Below are 21,914 nucleotides of genomic sequence, written 5' to 3' on the forward strand. Positions count from 1 at the left end.
ACCAGTGGCACTTTGCAGAATGGAAGAGCTGGCAAAACAGTGTAAGTTATTCTGATCTTTATTTAAAACCAAACAAAACATTCACAACAGCTTTTGCACAAGAACCGAAGTTTCAACTAGTGTTTCTCTTTTGTGTCTGCTATCTACTTCATCTTTTGATCTGGGCTAACCGGTTCCAAACTTGCTTTTACTTTTCTCCTTCTTTCCCCCTTCTCTCTCTTCCTCTTTCCCCATTCCCCTCTGTCTCCAGCACTTCTTCCCTTTCCCTCTTTCCTCCCTCTTTCTTCTCTATTCTCCCTTTCTTCCTTTCCTTCCATCCCTTCCCCATCCTTTTCCTATCTCCCTCTTTTTTTTTTTTTTCTTTTTTAAGGAGTACCTGCTGTATCCTCCCTGAATATTGGTTTTGGAGAAGGAGAGTATAATTAGGCCTGTTAAGTAAAATGGTGGAGGACATTTCTGACATTCAACCTTAATTTTTAAACTAAGTTATTTTTAGATTGAGAAATTAAGCTGGTTCTGACACCTGGGAGTCAGGCTATAAACTTATGGAGAAAAATTGAAGGTGCTTGAAGCTATATGTCTTCTGTGCATTTGTGTAGGATTGGCAGAATTTGGCTTCTCAGAAATTAGTTTCTCTTCTCTAGCCTTGGAGGGACTTTTGTTTACATTAGATTCTTGAATGAGAGAGTTAGATTTGGATACATCTCATTCTTTCTCTGACTTTCTTTTGTGGCTTTTATAGTCGCAGAAAATATTAGCAAAGTTGCTCTGGTGTACTCGTCTTTTGAACCTGAAATAGAGGTTTTTTAAAGATCACCTGGAATATCCAGAGATATTTGGATTTGAGACTACTGTCTCAAAGACCCCAGTAATAGAAATGCCCCATAATGTTTGTTGTTTCTATTGGACATGTAGAATTTGTCTTTTTTAAAAAGTGGCTTTAGAACATTCCAAAGACTTCTAGGCAGAGTAAAACTTTTAAAAATGCATCTAAAATAAGCCAATTGTTGATTATTAAGATCGTTCCTCTTCTATAACTGTATAGTAACCATCTGCCTTTGCTTCAGTGTGTCAGGATTACGGTCTGTATGTTAACTATGCACCTTGGTATCTTTTCTCTATTGCTTCCACACTTAGAATTTTATAAAATGCCTACAGGGAAATTGATTTCCTGCAGCATTTGGTAGACTACTTGTGCCTGAGCTATTGTGTTGTTCTTAACTACTTGCAACAAATTGTTCTTTGCTAGAGGGCTAGAAAGGACACCTCAATACTATCTTAACTTTGCTATGAAAATATTCTTGTTTAATGTGTTAAGAGACAATAATTTCCAGTACTGGCTTTTAAAAATGAAAATGCTTTTAACTTTCTCTTTCATGGTTATTAACTATGCCCAGAGTCTTCATTTTAATTACCACAATGCAGTACTCCAGTTCTCTTATTTGCTTCATTACCTTTTCTGCTTTGGTTGTGAAAATAATTTTAGAGAAGTAAAATCAGACTGTTGCCAGTACAATGAAATGCTTTTCACCACACTGTTAATGAATCTTTTCTTCATTATAACACAAAGCTAGATGCTGTAGATCTTTTTAAACAAACAAATTAAAAACTGTTTAGTCTTATGATTAGAGCAGACAAAGAACACAATAAAATTTAACGTACCTGGCTCATTCCTTTAGTTTTTCTGACGTCTCTTCATTGGAAATAGGAGGTGTCTATGGCTTAACTCTGCCCTGGAGAAGGAATGCTATTAGTTGCTGGAAGGGTTCTTGGGCTTCTTAAATGTGAGATCTGAAACCATAAAACTACTAGAAGAAAACGTAGAGGAAAAGCTCCTTGGACATTGTTCTTGACAATGATTTTTTGTGTATACCACCAAAAGCAAAAGCAACGAAAGTAAAAATCAGCAAGTGACTACAACAAACAAAAAACTTCTGCATGGCAAATGAAATCATGGACAAAATGAAAAGGCATCCTAGAGTGGGAAAAAATATTTGCGAACTGTGTATCTGATAAGGGGTTAACATTCAAAATATAGGGAATTCAACTCAATAGCAAAAAAATAACCTACTAGAATATGGACTAAGGATCTGAATTGACATTTCTCAAAAGAAGACCTACAAATAGTCAAGAGATCACTAATCATCAGGGAAATGCAAATCAAAATTACAATGAGAAATCACCTCATACATGTTAGAAAGGCTGTTATCAAAAAAATAAAAGATAACAAGTTTTATAAAGGATGTGGACCAAAGGGAACCCTTGTACACCATTGGTGGGAATGTAAATATCCATTATGGAAAACAGTATGGAGATTCCTCAAAAAGTTAAAAACAGAACTACTGTATGATACAGCAGTCCCACTTCTCGGTAGTATATGTCTGAAAGAAATGAAATCACTATCTCAGAGAGATATTGCACCCCCTTGTTCACTGCAGCATTATTCAAAATAGTCAAAATATGGAAACAACCTATGTGTCTGTCAGTGGATAAATGGATAAAGAAAAAAAGGTGGTATGTATATATATACACACACACATATACATATATACACACATATATACACATACACACATATATATATACACATATATACACACATATATACACACAATGGAATGTTCTTCAGCCACGAAAATAATAAAACCTGCTTTTGCAAGATAATAAACCTGAAGGATATTCTGCTAAGTGAATAAGACACAGAAAGACAAATATTGCATGATCTCATATGTGCAATCTAAAAAAGTCAAATTCATAAAAGTAGAGAGTAGTATAGGAATTACCAGGAGAAAGGAGATCTGGGAAATGAGATGTTGATCAAAGGGTATGAAGGTTCACTTAATGTGGGATGAGTACGTTCTAGAAATCTAATGTACAGTATGGTGACTATAATTAATAATACTGGTATTACATACCTGAAATTTGCTGAGAGAGTTGATTTCAAGAGTTCTCCCCACGAAAAAGTAAATTGTAACTATGTGAAGTGATGGATATCTTAATTAATTTGATTGTGGTAATCATTACATAGTGTGTATGTATGTATGTGTATATATATATACATATATATATATACATACATATATATATATATCAACTTGTTTGTATACTTTAAATATATACAGTTTTTATTTGTCTAGTATACATACGTCCACAAGGCTAGGGGAGTGACCAGGTAAGTGCTCTAAGCCTGCACTTCTTGTTGAATTTTGTATTAAAGATATCATGAGAGGATGGATAAGAGTATTGAACAATAGATAGGGAGAGCTGAATTCTAAATTCTGGCTTCATTGCCACCAATATATTTTTGTCACTGTTGGCTTGACATCACCTTTGTCTCCCTACATGCAATTCAATTGAACTAATAGTTATTGAACATTTACTCTTCGTGAGAGATTTCTGGAGATACGATGTCCAGTTTATATTGACTAATTTTTGTTTGTTGTTAATTTAGCCTTTTTCTGCAATGCTTTTGGTCAGTAGTAAATATAGACAGATAAGTGAGGAAAATTACATGGTAGCTGGAAAAGTTTCCTCTGAAGAGTCTTTTGCTTGTGTGTATTGGAAATCTAAATAGTTGTGGCAAAAGGCTTCATCGGTGATTTAATTTAAAAGCCACAGAATCAGTACTATTTTGTAATGTTACATCATTAATTCACAATTACTACTAATTTACTAAATGAAGGCAGTGGAAACTTCTAAATCTTAGCAGTGCCTACATAATATAAGAATAACTGTGGTTTACTAGTTGATTTAAAATTCTTTTTAGCAAAGTAGAAATTACACTGGCTTCTGAATTTGAAATATGTTCAATAGTAACAATTTTCATATTTTAACCAAAGTAAAAGAGACTAAAACATTTTAGCATATGATGATGCCTTTAGTGAATTAATAATCATTTAGGTTTAAGAGACACTGCTTCTCTTAATATACCATCTTGGAGGCATATTGATTTTAATATATACTTCTCAATTTTGATTTATAGGATAATGAGAACAAATAGGGCTTTCAGTTCTGGTCATCTAGGGTCATTCTTAGAAATTAACAGTGTCAGAAGAAATGCCTCAGATAGTGTTTAAAAAACCTGAAGAAAAGGAAACTGAATACAGAAGAACCCTATTTTAGCTTAAGTCCTTATTTCTTAATTTATATGTAATAGCTTTGCTGCAGAATTATAACTGTAAGAATGTTACATAATATTGTTAGTCTTTAAAGGTCCATGTTTGGGCCACCTTGCAGCACTAAATGCAAAAATACTGCATTTATCCAGTGTGAAACAATGTGTCTTGAGATTATGAGAATAAATGAGTTAGTATGTTTGAATTAGCTGTGAGCATATACCATGTCATTTAGTTTCATAGTATCTCTGAGAAGGAAGGATGGGTGAGCAGAAAGAGATTGTGGAGGGAGGTAGTTTTTGTCATAATTTTAAATTAACAAAATGAAGCAAAATCACACAATTTAATTCATAACAGAACCCGAATTAGAACAAAATTTTATCTTAAACTTCTCTATGCAAAGGTCTTTAACTAAAGTATGTTGTTTCAAGTAATTTTGGCAAATTTACCTCCTATTTCTAAAACTTGAATAATCATCATCATTTGCAAGATGAATTTCTTATTCTATTGGATTGTTATCTCCCAAATTTTGTTGTAAATATTAAGTGCTTAATAGATATTTATTTAATGAACAAAAGTTCACCTGTACGCGATCAGTGAGTGATACTCAAGGCAGAAGGAGGGAGAAGTGAGTGAGACCCTCTCCCAAGGGACTTAGGGAGGAGGTATTTTCAATCTGTATTTCCCAATCTTCTAGTCCCAAATGAGAAGTACTTCCTAGTGGCACTCCTGCTGGAAGTGTATCATATTCTACGCACACACATGTGGGGGGTGTGTGTGTGTGTGTGTGTGTGTGTGTGTGTGTGGTGAGTGGACAATGTCTTAAAAGGGAGGAAGGGGAAAGATCAAAAGAATCACCATACAGAACAAAGCAATATGCCTGCATTCTTGGATAACTGGTAGAGAAATATAGAAGAAAGTGCATTAGGCACACTAGAAACAATTGAAAAACAGGTTTTGTCATCAGAAATAAGTACCCTGTTAAAGTGTCAGCATAATTAAAGCTGCTTTTGGTAAGGAAGCCCTTCAGTATATTCTTGCTAATGGATGAGACATACCTTCAAGCCTTTTGCAGACAGAAAGTATAAAACCAGGATCAGTGCAATTGACAAAGGCTATTTAGTAAGAAATTTGAAGATTATGCATACATATATATGCATGCCCATGTGTGTGTGACAACAGCTCTGATTCCCTTTTATAGACTCCTATAAATCTCTATTTGTGCTCCTCTGTAGCAGTGGTGGATAACAAAGATTTAGGTCAGCTAAGGGGTTCCTGAGTAGGGTTTCTTTCCATCTGAATAAATCCCTGCCCATCTCAGAATTGTTGCTTTGTTTCCTTTATTAACATCTGCTTGTTTTTTCTAGATACTTATTCTGGTGAGCCTAATCTTGTGTTAGACACACATAGGTTTGTTTTTTGTTTTTGTTTTTGTTTTTGTTTTTGTTTTCTATTTCTCACTGTCTCTCTGCCTTTTTATAAACAAGATCTTTTGAATTTTTCACACTTTTAAATATTTTTGTAAAAAATTGGGCTGTGGCTCTGAACTTCTTCAGTGTTTTATTTACTGTTCTCATTCTGATCATTCATTTTCTCTTCTCTTATTGCTAGCCTTGGAGTCTTCCATTGATTACTCATGATTACTCATTCCAGAACCAAACATAGTGGATTCCTTTCCTTTCTACATGTTACCTATGATTTAACAGAAAGATTTAATACAGTCTCAATTTAGCTTGGGTTAAGGCGCATTAACACTCTTGAATGAAGCTTCATTTCATAAACTGTTCATGTCTTTCTCTTAGGACTCGGTTCTTATGCTTGAAGCATTGCATTCTAATTAGACTCAGGAAACACAGATTCCTTAATCTGTGTCTTAAATGCAGATATGTCTTCTTTTTATTTAAAAAAAAAGTCTAGTTTCAAACGTTTAATTATTCTATTCCTTCACTCTTTTTTTTCCTTAAAAATATGAAGATTAATGTAAGATGTAATCAGGTATATTACATGTGAGGTATATGGCATATCTGTACATCTTTACAATAATTGTGTGTATTGAAAAACTATTCTAAAAGAAAAAGTCTACTGAAAAATATATAAAGGATATTTTCTTTTTCATTCATATGAATTTTAGAAATATTCGTGTGCTATATTTCTTTTTTTTTTTTTTAACGTTTATTTATTTTTGAGACAGAGAGAGAGGATGAACGGGGGAGGGTCAGAGAGGGGGAGACACAGAATCCGAAATAGGCTCCAGGCTCTGAGCCGTCAGCACAGAGCCTGACGCGGGGCTCGAACTCACGGACCGCGAGATCATGACCTGAGCCAAAGTCGGCCGCTTAAGCGACTGAGCCACCCAGGTGCCCCTCATGTGCTGTATTTCTTAAAATCACGAAATATCTGACAAATGTTATGTTCTTTATTTGCCCTGTTGATAAACTATTGAATTAATAACAAAGCTGTGGATCATTTTGAGAATGTTCCTTATTCCCAGGATCCTTATATAATATTGGATAGAAAGTAAATGATATTGGTCTCTCAATAACATATCACGTATCCTTTTCTTCCTCTCAAATCTCTTGTGGCTAAACCAACTGGAGTCTTAAGTAGAAAAGTCTTAAGTGAAAAGAATCAGCAACTCTGGTACTTGATTGGGGAAACTGTACTGACCAAAGCTTGCTGAATTTTATCTGGATTTTCTCAGACTTCTAAGGGCTCTAACTCTTCAGAAGGCTCTTGATGCTATAGGTTATATTTTGATCTAAAAAGATCAGCCTCAGTGGCACATTTGAATGTAAAAGATACCTCTTCTGAAGGTAACTGTGCTGCATTTTCCCTTCTCAGCTTTTCCTTCAGAGTCATTTTATACCTTCACCTTCCTAGCTTTTGTTTCTAGGTCTCTGCTTGACAGAACAGATGATATCCTTGGAAAACAGCTGTAGACTTGTGGTTTGGCGACTGCCTTTTTTCAAGGCTCATATAAATTGAGAACTGGTTACTTTGCTTCTTTGTGGGAGAAAAGTTGCTGTTCCTCAAGGCACCCATCCGTACTCTTACCTCATAGACAGAACAACTTAAACTTCTTGCAGACAGAACAGCTTTAAACTTCTTGGTTAAAGTCCTTGTCAAAACAAAATTTTATTTGAAGAACTAAGATGCCTCGGGATATTTAACAGTAGCCCATACGAATTACAGCAGAGTTGAAGCTTTATAATAAAAAAGATGTCTCTCATTAACTAACCCTATTGCACCCACTGTTAGATAATATTAAGTGTTTTAACTACTTACTGTTCATCTTATAGCAAGGTATACACATAGAAAAAAGGACCTCCTGATTAAAAATTGGCATAACAATGGGTGGGCATATGGGTGAAATAGATAAAGGGGATTAAGAGGTACAAACTTCCATTTCTAAAATAGTCACAGAGATGAACAGTACACATAGGGAATATAGTCAATAATACTATAATAACGTTGTTTGGTGACAGATGGTGACTACACTTATGATGAGCACTGAGTAAAGAATTGTTAAATCATTGTGTTGTACACCTGAAACTAACATTACACTGTATGTTAATTATATTTCAGAGATTAAAAAGCTACTATAACACAGCCTCAAGACAGCCAATGTAGAACATATTCTACATTTTATTGTGAAAATTACTAGTAGCTATCATCATTAGTTTAAAAAAAACAAGTTTTGTAACTGATATTTTATAATTGTTGAACTCATATTTTTTTTATTCATTGGTTTCACTTCCATAATGAAAAAGTACATTTTGTTTGTGATATCTAGAACTCTGTGGAGATAAGTGGAATTAATAGGAAAATTATAGTTTTTCATTTAAAATGATTTAAGTTTCATGTGGGAAGGTAAGCTCAGTGTGCTGAAGTACAGCTGGCATAAATAAGTTATTTTACTTCTTTCATAATGAGCTCATCAATGTATGCAACTTTGAATTTGGAGATGATCACACTTGCATGTTCTGAGTGATGGAGAAGTGAAGATTACTTTTTTTTTTTTTTTTTAATTTTTTTTTTCTCAACGTTTATTTATTTTTGGGACAGAGAGAGACAGAGCATGAACGGGGGAGGGGCAGAGAGAGAGGGAGACACAGAATCGGAAACAGGCTCCAGGCTCTGAGCCATCAGCCCAGAGCCTGACGCGGGGCTTGAACTCACGGACCGCGAGATCGTGACCTGGCTGAAGTCGGACGCTTAACCGACTGCGCCACCCAGGCGCCCCGAAGATTACTTTTTTAATGTAGCTGAGTAATTTCATATCTGTTTAGCGATGTTTCTTAAGCAACTGTTCTTTTTTCCCTGCCATCTCTCTAAAATAAACGTTCAGTGGATGCTTTGAAATTTAATCCTTAAAGCTAGATTCTTTGCTTAGTAAGATACACTGGGTCAGTCTTGGCTTATATATGATTTTTGACACTTGTCTCTTATGAAGAGAAGATGACCTCTCTTCACCTTTGTCTTTTCCCTGCATCTTTGTCTTTCTCCCTGATAGAATCCCAAGGACTGCAGCAAAGCCAAGAAGCTAGTATGTAATATCAACAAAGGCTGTGGCTATGGCTGTCAACTCCATCATGTGGTCTACTGCTTCATGATTGCATATGGCACTCAGCGAACACTCATCTTGGAATCTCAGAATTGGCGCTATGCTACTGGTGGATGGGAAACTGTGTTTAGACCTGTGAGTGAGACCTGCACAGACAGATCTGGCACCTCCACTGGACACTGGTCAGGTAAGAAGCCTGTGCAGTATTTCACATCTCTGGGTTGAACTGCCATGTTCCAAATTATCAGATTTCTAGGCACAGCTTTATGGCTCGTAGTCATCTTTTTCTCTGGATCCATGACTGCTCAACATAACTAAGGTAAAGTCTAGAATGATATTTTATTTAAAAAGTGCTTTATGACCTGTTTAATTTCTGATGTTCATTTTTATCTGGACTTAGCAAAACCACTAAGTTTTTTTTAAGGAATGAAATTTACTCTTTTAATGATGATACACCTTTCACTTTTTAGAGTACTTTCACATTACTGAACTTAATTGATACACGTAATTATCTAATTTGATACTCATAATTATGTAATAAGGTAGATCGATACATGAAAATCTTCTGCATGCATGAGAATCACCTGGAAGACTTGTTAAGACACTGTCTTCTTATTAAGTAGGTCTGGGGGTGCTGAGAATTTGTATTTCAAACAGAGTTTGCGGGTCCAGGGATCACACTTTGAGAACCACTGAGACAGACCATGCAGGTACCTTTTAATCCATTTTACAGTAGAGGACAATGAAACCTAATTTGCTTATGTAATTTTCATTTTATTCAAGAAACAGTTCATGTAAGGCACTATGCTAGACATTATAAGAGGTATAAAGATCATCAAGAAATTTTTCTTTATCTCTAAGAATTTAGTAATAGAGAAAGTAGAATATAGAGTTTCTCACTGCTAATCTACTATTCTTTCTGCAATGATGATTTTTAAACAAGGTCTAAAGTTGGGCTACCTTTTGTTAAAATCCTTGCTTTATCAGTTTGTAATTTTGGGCAAGTTACTAGACTTAGTTCTCTCATCAGTACAGTGAGAGGTAATAATTTACTTACCTCTTTGAGCTGTTGGTAGGAGTAAGCAAAATAATGTATGTAATGCACCTAACCATAATACTTGATAGATGAACTCTAGTAATTATTAGCTATCGTTAATAGCCTTTATTCATTGGATAAATATACAGTTGAGTACCTACAGTGTGGCAGATACTGAACTAAGTGAGTAGGTGAAATGCTAGGAAGACAATACACGGTCTCTGCAGTTTTATCTTGTGGGAAGTCAACATTTTTTCAAAAGGCTGAGGCATCTCTGTTAATATAATTTCTCATGAAGCTGAGCATCTTTTTTCACAAGTTTAAAACACTAGATGTAGAATAAGAAGCTTTGTCGTTGTCAAAGTGAGTGACTTTAGTTCCTTTGTTTCTTTTTACCTCTGTTGGAAAATATCAGATAACCTGACTCTTCACAGAAGTGCAGGAAAATTCATTGGGTAATTTTTATAAAATGCTTTAAGTTGCTCTATAAAAGATTCTATATGAATTTAAAGCATTCTTTTGTGCTGTGAGTTTTCCCTTTCTTAGGATGATTTAGGAGCCTTATTGTATGTATCAACATACTTTTTCTTTGTAACACCAAGTTTTAAAGTGAACCTCTTAATCTAGAACCTTAGCTGATCTTTAATTTTGAGGTTACATCTTCCATTGATCTGGTCTGTAGTTCACAGCTAGTGCAAACAGATTAGATAATCAAGGTTAGGAATATACAGGAAAAGCAGTTCTGTCAGACTCATTGTGGCTAACTTTTTCATTTTGGGAACTTAGTTTAATATCAAGCCTCTTTGATTGTGAAAGTACAGAGCCAGAGTAGGACAAGGTTCTTGTGTTTAACTGTTTCTAGGGAGAGGCAACTTTGGGGATGGTAGTCAGTTAATAGGAAAGAAAAAGTTGGCCTCACTCGTCTTACCAAATTTAATGTATAGCTTGGCCTTGCCTAGAAGCTACAACTAGTTATTTGATTTAATCATTTCTCATGCATTTTATAGGCTGTAGTAGCAACTACAAGATGTGAAGGTTAAAGAGGCTTGAATTTGAAACATGCATAATTGCTTAAAGTTATAGTTAAACAGGTTCTAGAAATCATTCTTCTTTAATTTATGTGATTCTAAGGCCTAGTAGATACCAGGTGATTGATTTATCATGTAGCTTATAAATGACAGAACTATGGTTGGCACATTGACTTCCACCTGCCCTCAGTCTACACCTTCCTAGTAAACTCTGGCCAAACACCTTACCCATTGGAACAATGACAGGCACAGAGACTGTCCTGAATGCCAAGGAACGAAATAAAATTACCGATTTTATTTACTATCTGGTATCCTGTAACTTTTTCCAAACCTTCTATATAATTTCCAGTACTTAAGAGTTATCAGTGGTATTTTCTTCTCAGTCATTTGCAGTCCCTGATTTTAAAGAAGTCATTTTATCATGGTAGCACAGAATTATAATTGTAATTAATAGGTCTTTCCTTTATCACTACAGGTATTGTATAAAATCATATATTTTTCTTTCTGCTAGCAAATTAAACTGTGCCTGTTGGACACCTTTAATTAATTAAACTAGTGATTATTTTCAGTATGCTTGCAGAACTCATTGTAGCTAAAATAATTTAGATGCTAATCTTGTATCTAAAAGAAGGAAGAGATTTATGTTTGGGCTTAGAATATTTTATTTTTATGAAAGCTGTGGTAGCCATCCACTTCTGTTTCTGTTTATATACATTATCTGTATATGCACCTTTTGGAAAAACTAACCTATTTTTAGAATTAGAGGAAACAGAATGAATTTTAATAAGCTCTTTAACTTTAGTTCTTTAGTTAGCCATAAATCAACTACTACATCTGTTATTGTAGTGACTTGTATAAAGAATCTTGGGATATTTCCCCAGGCACCATTGCCATGAAATTATTATTGTTTATACACACTTGACATGATGTGCCTGCAGGTGGAATTTAGTTGTTTCTATTGAAATCTGTCACCAGTACAGAAATTAGTATGCACATCTGATCATTTCAATAGCTAAATCATACCTTGTTGTAGGTTGAATTGTTTTTTTTTTCCCTTCATTATTTATGAAACCATATTCTTTATAGTGATTTGGCTAAGTGAAGCAAAATATTCAAAATTATGCTTCCAGTTAAAAATAATAATAATGATCTTTCCCATCACCTATGGATGTTGTGTCTATTCTAAAGTTGCTGATAAAAGGCTCAGTTTATTTTTCTGTATCACAAGATATTTCCTAAACCTGAACCGACTGCATGACTCTTCTAAATAGATTCCTTATGATAATTCAGAATGGAATCTTGGTGTTTAATGGTTTGAAGTATCTTTCAACAATTACTGATTTTTTAAAATATATATTCACTATTTTAGGCTATTATGATGACCAGCTTCTAAAATGCTTATCTAGTTGATATAAATACTCTTGAATAGATATTTAGCAACAAAGAACCTCAGCCATTTAAACTTAGTTCTCTACTGGTTTTTTCCATTCTAAAAATTAAACATTTATTCAGATTAGTAGTTAAAACACTTTGGCTGTTTTATATTTCTTTCTCTTGTCTTTTCCCACTGTCTTAATAAATATGTAATAAGTTGAACTGACTTAATTTGGTAAATCGAATTAGAAAATTTTCTTTTAAATGAAAATAATGACTAGTAAACAAAAAAGTTTCTAAATATGGTAAAATTTAATGCCCTAGAGATGCCTGATTTAAGTACATCTTCAGGTATATTGCCATTTGCAATATATAGTTATCTAAACTGGGTGGTTACCTTCTCTCCATACCTCATTTCAAAAAGGTTTTGTTCAAAGAGTTTTATTTGTCATTCTTATATGAAGGCAATCTTAAAATAAAAGTAATTTAGGAAAAGCACCTGCTGTGTGCCAGGCACCATGCTGGACTATGTGAAGAAGACACACATAGTCCCTGCCCTGTCAGGGGCAGCCTAGGGGGAAAGGCAGGCAGCTGAATGGACCCTTAAAATATGTTATGATACAGGTAAGTTGATAGGACTCTGAAGCACTTACCTAACACATATTTGGGATTCTTCTGGAAGAAGAATTTATTTATTTATTTATTTATTTATTTATTTATTTATTTATTTTTTAATGTTTATACATTTTTGAGAGAGCGAGTACAAGTTGGGGTTGGGGGGGGCAGAGAGAGGTGGACAGAGGATCCAAAGTGGGCTCTGTGCTGACAGTAGAGAGAGCCTGATGTGGGGCTCAAACTCACAAACCACAGGTCATGACCTGAGTTGAAGTCAGACCTACTGAGCCATCCAGGCACCCCTGGAGGAAGTGACTTTTAAGCTCTGGCCCAAAGTATGAGTATGAGTCAGCCAGGTAGAGATGTGATAGAAGAATTTTCTGTTAGTGGGCACAACATGTGAAAACAGGTGAGAGAGCATGGAGTCAGTGGGAGAACTAGAAGTAGTTCATCATAGAGTTTGATGATTGAAAGACTAAAGTTTTGGTTTTTTTGTTTTTTTAGGTACAATTTTTATTTTTATTTATTTATTGGTTTTTAATATGAAATTTATTGTCTAATTGGTTTCCATACAACACCCAGTGCTCATCCCAACGGGTGCCCTCCTCAATACCCATCACCCACCCTCTCCTCCCTCCCACCCCCCATCAACCCTCAGTTTGTTCTCAGTTTTTAAGAGTCTCTTACGGTTTGGCTCCCTCCCTCTCTAACTTTTTTTTTTCCTTCCCCTCCCCCATGGTCTTCTGTCAAGTTTCTCAGGATCCACATAAGAGTGAAAGCATATGGTATCTGTCTTTTCTCTGTATGACTTATTTCACTTAGCATAACACTCTCCAGTTCCATCCATGTTGCTACAAAAGACCATATTTCATTCTTTCTCGTTTTCTTGGCTCCTTTTTTAATTAAAAAATTATGGTTTCATTTTTAATATTTTTTAGGGTTTACACTTGGTAAAATTTTTAAAGCTGACAAACACTACAAACTCATAAAACTCAGAAAAAAACAACATAATATTTTGATTAATTAACTATCTAAAACACTTCTATAATGCTATTTTCCCTGCATTTAAAAATAGAATAATTTCTATATGATAACGATTTTGCATTATCGTTTTATATGCAAAGAATAGAAGGGTAATTCAGTCTTCTAGCTTGGTTGATCAAATTATTTTTCCAGTTTTATTGAGATATAACTCATAATATCGTATTAGTGTAAGGTATACAACCTATAATTTGATATAAGTATATTTGATATAAAATATAGTTAATACAGTACATTTAGTTAATATCCATCACTTCACTTACACTTTTTTTCTTGTGATAAGGACTTTTAAGATTTATTCTTTTAGCCACTCTCAAATATACAGTATAGTATTGTTAACTATAGTCACCATGGTGTACGTTATATCCCCAGAACTAATTTATCTTTTAATTGGAAGTTTGACCTCCTTCACACTTTCCCTCCATCCCTACCCTTCCCCACCTCTGGCAAATACCTGTCTGTTCTCTGTTTCTGTGAGTTCGGTTTTTTTAGATTCCACATACAAATGAGATCATACAGTGTTTGTCTCTCTCTGACTTATTGTCACTTAGCATATGTCCTCAAGGCCCATTCATGTTATCACAAATGCTGGTATTTCCTTCTTTCTCATGGCTGAATAATATTCGTGTATGTGTGTGTATTTTCTTTATCCATTCATCCATTGGTGGACATGTAGGTTGTTTCTGTGTTTTGGCTTTTGTGAATAATGCTGCAGTGAACATGAGGGTGCATGTATCTCTTTGTGGCAGTGATTTCATTTCCTTCAGATACATACCCAGAAGTGGGATTGCTGGATCAACATGGTAGTTCTACCACTAAAGTCTTTAAACAAATATCTCTCATTATATCAAAAGGAAAATCTTTAGCAAGCAAAGCACAAATTAAATTATACTTCAAATTTTCCTGTGAAACTAATATTTTTAACTTTTATAAAAATACTGAGATGTCTATTAGAATTATCTAAATGGTCCAGCCAGGGTATCCTTAATAACAGCTAATCTCATGTTGACACTGATAAAATAATGAAGTGGTTAAGAGTCCATAAGCATAATATATCTATTAAGATAGACTATGGATATGCTTCTATGTGGCATTTTTACAGTAATATTTTCAACCTTTGATGATTAATAGAAACTCCAAATAAGTGAAAATAATATTTTAGATCCCTTATGCTGCAAAAAACATTTTGATTTCTCTGACTAGGTAATGTGATGAAGAGGAAAAGATCCTGGACTGTGAGTTTGACCATATCGGATCTCACTTCTGTTATTTTTAGCTTTCTGAACGTCGGCAATTAATTGTAGCTTCTGAACTTCAGTTTAGCTCTATAAAAAGCTCATGATACTCAATACCTACCTCCCTATCAACATTTATAGGCTGTAATCACAAGGGAAAATGATAAAACCATAACAGGTATTAAGATGATTTTCTGGGGCGCCTGGGTGGGGCAGTCGGTTAAGCGTCCGACTTCAGCCAGGTCACGATCTCGCGGTCCGTGAGTTCGAGCCCCGCGTCAGGCTCTGGGCTGATGGCTCAGAGCCTGGAGCCAGTTTCCGATTCTGTGTCTCCCTCTCTCTCTGCCCCTCCCCCATTCATGCTCTGTCTCTCTCTGTCCCAAAAATAAATAAACGTTGAAAAAAAAAAATTTAAAAAAGATGATTTTCATATACAGTTTATTTTCATTGTGTATGTTTGGTCCCCAAATTTTAAAATACAAACATGATAATGGAATATATTGTTAGATTATAACTTTCAACAACAGGAAAGTTATCTTTTTACTGTAAGATGAAAATTAAGCCTTTATAGGAGCTTCATATAGTTTTTTCCTTTTTAAAATTGTAGAATTAAATGAAAAAATTGAAAGAGATTGAGAGAGGAGAAAGAACTTCTGAGAATAACATCTAGACATTAAAATATCTCTGTGCTTAGTAAACCCACTATTTATCATAATAAAATTCTGGACCAAAGATTCTCCCCCGAAGCTACCTTACCCTCATCTCAATATTTTTTCTATACCAATACCCCTCAGATAGAAGATTTACTCCCACCTATAACAGTGGCTAACAGTAGTTAGTGGCTTTTAAACTGGTTGAGTTTGGGGCTAAGAGATGGTGGTACAAGGAGAATGGCTTGGAGAGTGAGTTGGTGCCATACATAGTTGAAAAGCTAGCTGTCCAGGCTTCAAGATTCTGATGGGTCTCTCTGCCCTGCATCCGACTCCTCTGAGAATTACCTGACCTAAACAAGTATCATTGCAGGTGCATCAGGACTTTAGTTTCAACTGTATGACTTTTTTTTTTTTTTTTTTTTTTTTTGCTATTCATGGTTCATAAAAGAAAAGAAAGATCTTTGTTTCAGCAATGTAAAATACCAGTTAGATTATATGTATGTCTCAGTAGAACTCAAACTCCTTTTCACTGTGACATTTCCTTTATCTTCAGCTTCCCACTTAAGGGCAGAAAAAGAAGTCTTTGATATATCATTTATAGTTATGAAATACAGAAATACAGGATTAGAGAGCTGAAGCTTTATCCACACAACAGCCTTGCCCAGGGTGAGCCCACGTAGATGTTTATTTCCAAGTTTATCCTACAAGTGCTTCTCAAATTGAGTTACATGTAAACCTGGGGAAAGTGAGTCAGAGGTTTATAAACTGCCAGGATAAACGTGATACATTTTCCTGAAAATTGATACAATTTTATTTGCTGGCATATAAGTTAAATTATTTTCAAATAATAAACAGGATATGTAATGGAGTGAAATGAAAAATTTGATGAAACATCAAACTTTAGCCCATTGGTTTAGGCCAGGCTTCATATTCTTAATAGTATCTAAGTTTACTCTCCTCTGCTATCGGGAGCATTTTGGTGGAAAACTTTAAGAAGCACCATTCAAATTCTATTTGAATTTTTAGCTTATTTTATCTTCACAGGGAGACTCCAGAGGGCAGTAGGCCTTAGATGTTCTGGGTTATTTACACAATGCCAAGCACTTTATCGGACCACAGTAAATGCAACAAAAGAAACAAATCAAACCCACCTCTCCGGCATCCTGGTCCAAATCTGTTACCCTGCAAGCTGTGTGAAGCACTTTTGCCAAATCGTAGATTTTGTTTTTTTAAAAAATGGTTTATCACTAAGAATGAATCTTTTTAGCAGTATATTCTGGCCTTTTTAGACAAGGTTCTGGCAGAATGAGTTCACAGATAAAAAGCGGTATGATTTAGAAGTAGCAATACATAATTAGCATCAGAGTCATTGTGGAGTGGAAACAGTTTCATTGGCAAAGTTTTTGAAAATCCCTTAGGTCTAGTTAGAACGTATCCAAGGTTGCTAGAACTAGAAATAGAATCCAGGGGCTCTTATTTCCTATGGGATGTCTGGGCCACATGGCCATGATACCTGACTCAGAAATTATCAGTGTTTTTGTAAATACTGATACACCTTTATGTTACAAGTGTGTTTCTTCAAGATTTGCTATAAATTGAATTATTATAAATCAAGTGATGTTTTAAACGTTTTAGTGGAGCTTTTTAAAGGATTCCCAAAGGAAATCCTTTCCTAAAGGAAAGAATCTTTCTCCTAATATGATCTAGTAGTCCCCTGATTCATCACTTGTTTTTCATTCCTTCCTTCCTTCCTTCCTTCCTTCCTTCCGCCCTCCCTCCCTTCCTTCCTTCCTCTTTTTCAAATGTTTGGATTTTTCTGTTTTTCTGAGGCACACCTATGTAAGTCTTTGAGGCTCTGTCACATTTGGCTTTGGATCCACACAGCAAAGTATATAAAAGGAAGAATGAAGTCTTTTAGTAGCATTTGGATAAGAGTTCTATGTGTTTAAAACATGTAGATCACATTCAAGTTTAGGATGGTTCTGCAAATAAGATAACTGTTGAAATGCTAAAGAAAGTTAAGAATGCCTCCTAGCTCTTTTGGTTAGTTTTATATGCAAGAGTTCTGTGTATGATATAAATCTAGAATTTCTTATCTTTCTTCCTCATGTTTGTGTAAATAATATGGTAATCCATGGAATAGGAAAAGATAATAGTCCCTGATCTTTAGTGCAATGATATATATCCTTTTTCTTCCCTCCAAAAGGATGTTGCTGAGTAAGAAGGCTCAGTAGAAGTTTATACATTAGGTAACACTATAAAATGTATTTTATGCATATGTAATTTAAATAATAGACTTTCCTTCTCACACATTTTCCTTATCTTTAGCAGAAGGTCAGAAGCAGATTACAGAATTATAAACATCCCTAGCTGATACTTTAGAGATCAGTATTTTTCCCCTGTTTTGCTTCCCAGAAAGCAAGGAATAAAAATATTCCTGACAGTATTGAAAAGGATTAGATCTGAGTCCCCTACCTTTTCCAAAAGAGATACTCCTTTTCATTCAATTAAAGTTTAATCTACTAATATAAGTAGCCTTTAAACAATGCAGATTATATTCCCTAGAAGCAAGAAATTGCAGATAGTAATGCTGTAAGTCAAAATGATTTTCCCAAAAGACATAATATTATAATTAGGATTATTATAATTCTTGATTAAAAATCATACATCCGTCTTACATTTTTTAAAGTACAACTGTTACACAAATACTGCATAATTATTTAGGTATAAATATAATTAGGTATTAATATATGTTTATATTTATAATATTTTTATAATGAAGTTTCTGACCGTGGATCACCCACGTAAATAAGGTGGTACACTAGACATCAAGTGAACCGTTGAGTGTTTCTAGATGCTGTAGGAGATATAAAGATAAATAAGACCCAGTCCTGCCCTTCAAGAATGTGTATTGAGTATGCTAAGACCTATAGATCTGTAAATGTAACAGAGGGTAGGATATGCTAAGTGTCATAAGGGAGATACAAAGTTCTGTAGGTCATCAGAGGATAGAGAAATTGTTTCTGGCCAAAGGAATTAAAGGCATCACTGGGAGCATAATTTAAGCCTTTAAAGAATAAGGAAAGGCATAGTCTTTAAGGGCAGGTCAGTGTTATCGATTGGGAATCAGGAGTTACTAACCGTGTGACTTTAGTGTCCCACAACCTTTCTTAATATCTGTTCAATGTACCTTATGGAATTATGAGGATTCAAAGTGATAATGTATTTGACAGTGCTTTATATATAGTTTAAACCACCATGTGTGTTTTTATTAGCACTTTAGCTTTATGGGAACAGAGCAAAATAATAAAATAACATAATTCGGTCATGGGATTTTAGCAAGGGCTTCTTTTGAGAAACTTTTAACAACCAAATTAATGAAACTTAGAAGTACTCAATGCAGAACACCTGGGTGGCTGAGTCAGTTGACATCTGACTCTTGATTTCAGCTCAGGACATGATCCTAGGGTTGTGGGATCAAGCCCTGTGTCGGGCTGCACACTTAGCGTGGGATCTGCTTAGGATTCTTTCTCTCTCTCTCTCCTTCCCTCTCCCTCTCCCTCTCCCTCTCCCTCTCCCTCTCCCTCTCCCTCCCTTCCTCCCTTCCTCCCTTCCTCCCTTTCTCTGTCTCTGTCTCTTTCTCCCTCTCCCTCTTCCTCTGCCACTCTTCCCCTCTCGTGTGTACTCTCTCTCTTAAAAAAAAAAAAGTACTCAGTGGCTTTTTGTGAAGCTCATTCAGAAATGTAAGTGAAAACAGAAGAGGTAAATTTTGATAGAGAGACAAAGGAAAGATAACCATCCCCTTTGCTCATCCTCCATGGAAATCCAGGTTTAGTTCCCCAGCCCACATGAGGACCATTCCCTACTCGGATTTTACTGAGATTCTCCAGTAAAATCCCAATGTCTAAACTGATTGAGCACCAGCAATATCCTGTCAAGGAAACCTGACCAATTCCCCTTAATTTGGGGGACTAAATCTCCTTCTTAGCTAGAGCACTGACCCCAATTAGAAAACCGTCCTGATTGGGGCGCCTGGGTGGCGCAGTCGGTTAAGCGTCCGACTTCAGCCAGGTCACGATCTCGCGGTCCGTGAGTTCGAGCCCCGCGTCGGGCTCTGGGCTGATGGCTCGGAGCCTGGAGCCTGTTTCCGATTCTGTGTCTCCCTCTCTCTCTGCCCCTCCCCCGTTCATGCTCTGTCTCTAACTGTCCCAAAAATAAATAAATGTTGAAAAAAAAAAAAAAATTAAAAAAAAAAAAAAAAAAAAAAAAGAAAACCGTCCTGACAAGGCATTTAGTCTTCAGTTCTTTAGCTGTGTAAGCTGATAGGATGATGATTTTGGGAGGCAAGAAGGGGACTTGGAATAAAACATACTGTCTTGGAGCTCTAATATTAGGTAATACTAAGAGAAAGAAGATTTCTGTAAAGGTTCTATTGTGTGGGAGCTGTGTCAAAATTAATGCTTAAGAATCTGAACATACTCAAGGTGTTAATTTTCAGGTAACTTGCCTAAAAGTGGAGGTAGACTTTGGTGAAGAAGGTTTTTCAAAACAATGGCAATGGAATTGAGCAAATCATAAGGATCTGATTATTGGAAATACATAAAAATAAGGGTCTTGGACTGACCGTCCCTCTGGTACCTTACCTGTCTGTCTGTTGACTAGATGGAACTAGATTTGCCAGACCAACAGAGATTATGTTTAGGTTACGAACCCAAAACATTGTATTGAAGTACTGTAGCATGTTCTTATGCTCTCTAGTTTCGGGATATTAAATACCTTATTTGAAGTTATTTTTATTATATGTCTAGACTGTGGCTACGAATGGACTACCCTAAAACACTCCAGTGGGATTTTGAGGCATGATGAAAAAAGCTGTTGATAAAAGGGTTCATTACCAGTATTTTCCTTTTTCTGTTGCCACTGCCCACCTTGCTATATCCACTGAAACTGGATAGTGGGACAAATGGAATTCGGGAATTGGCTGATTTCATAGCTGCTTCTGCTTCTACCTCTGGCCATTCTTAATCCATGCAATTCAGAATATCCAATAATGGGATTGGCAAAAGTAGACATTGTACTCTGTGTCCCCCCTTTTTAAGATTATGTCCAATATGAACCATGGGTCCACCCAGATTGAGATGTTAGAATCTATAGAGCATTCCATGTGCATCTTTTGGAAATGTCTAGCCATTAGTACCTGGATTGAGTTTAGAGGATAAGATCGCCTTTGAAGAGTATGATTTCTACATTTTAAAAGTAATGTGGTATTTCTGTTTCAGAGGAAAGATTATCTTATGGTAGGAACAACAAGAATTCTTAGCAAGGAATTGGAGAAAAAGGAACCCTCTTGCACTGTTGGTGGGAATGCAAACTGGCACAGCCACTGTGGAAATCAGTATGGAAGTTCCTCAAAAAGTTAAAAATAGAACTACCCACTATCCAGTAATCACACTCCAGGGTATTTATCCAATAAATACAAAAACACTAATTCAAAGGGATATGTGCACCCCTGTGTTTACTGCAGCATTATTTATAATAGCCAAATTATGGAAGCAGCCCACATGCCCGTGATAGATGAATGCATACAGAAGATGTGTGTGTGTGCGTGTATATGTGTATGTGTATGTGTATGTGTATGTGTATTACTTCAAGTTTTTCCCATTATAAACAATGATTAATGGATATCCGATATCTTTGTGCATGTCTCCTTGTGCATGTATACACAAGTGGAGTATTATTCACCCATAAAAAGAATGAAATCTTGCTATTTGCAACAACATGGATGGAGCTAGACAGTATAATACTGAAAGCCAAATAAGTCAGTCAGAGAAAGACAAATACTGTATGATTTCACTCATATGTGAAATTTAAGAAAGAAAACAAATAAGCAAAGGAAAAAGAGAGAGAGAGAGAGAGACATACACAAACTGAAAAACAGTCTCTTAACTACATAGAACAAACTGATGGTTGCCAGAAGGGAGGTGGGTGGAGAATGGGTGAAATAAGTGATGGGGATTAAGGAGTGCACTTGTCACAAGCAGTGGGTGATGTATGCAAGTATTGAATTACTATATTATACACCTGAAACTAATAAAATGCTGTACGTTAACTATACTGGAATTTTAAAAAAAGGTTACTTTATGGCTTGTCATGAGTCACCATCTTAAACATACCCACTTATATTATACATGTGTTAATAAGTGAACATTTAGTTCATTCCCACTGTATTTTATTGTATGTATGTGTCATGATT

The 21,914-nt window shown here is 35.4% G+C and overlaps 1 protein-coding gene and 1 long non-coding RNA gene across 18 annotated transcripts in view; one reads left to right on the plus strand and one right to left on the minus strand.

Annotated features, from left to right (window-relative positions):
• The window catches only part of FUT8 (fucosyltransferase 8), a 310,681-nt gene that overhangs the window by 242,164 nt on the left and 46,603 nt on the right, over window positions 1-21,914 (plus strand). For all 17 annotated transcript variants that reach the window (XM_045451266.1, XM_045451270.1, XM_045451276.1 and 14 more), the window contains one exon: window positions 8,629-8,866. In XM_045451266.1, the coding sequence (XP_045307222.1) occupies window positions 8,629-8,866 (238 nt within the window). The remainder of the gene's footprint in view (window positions 1-8,628; window positions 8,867-21,914) is intronic.
• Window positions 1-21,914, minus strand: part of LOC123584002 — a 48,574-nt gene that overhangs the window by 20,605 nt on the left and 6,055 nt on the right. The window contains exon 2 of the long non-coding RNA XR_006705102.1: window positions 1,663-1,733. This is a non-coding gene — a long non-coding RNA (uncharacterized LOC123584002). The remainder of the gene's footprint in view (window positions 1-1,662; window positions 1,734-21,914) is intronic.

This window comes from Leopardus geoffroyi, chromosome B3, assembly GCF_018350155.1.
Source record: "Leopardus geoffroyi isolate Oge1 chromosome B3, O.geoffroyi_Oge1_pat1.0, whole genome shotgun sequence".
Lineage (NCBI taxonomy): Eukaryota > Metazoa > Chordata > Mammalia > Carnivora > Felidae > Leopardus > Leopardus geoffroyi.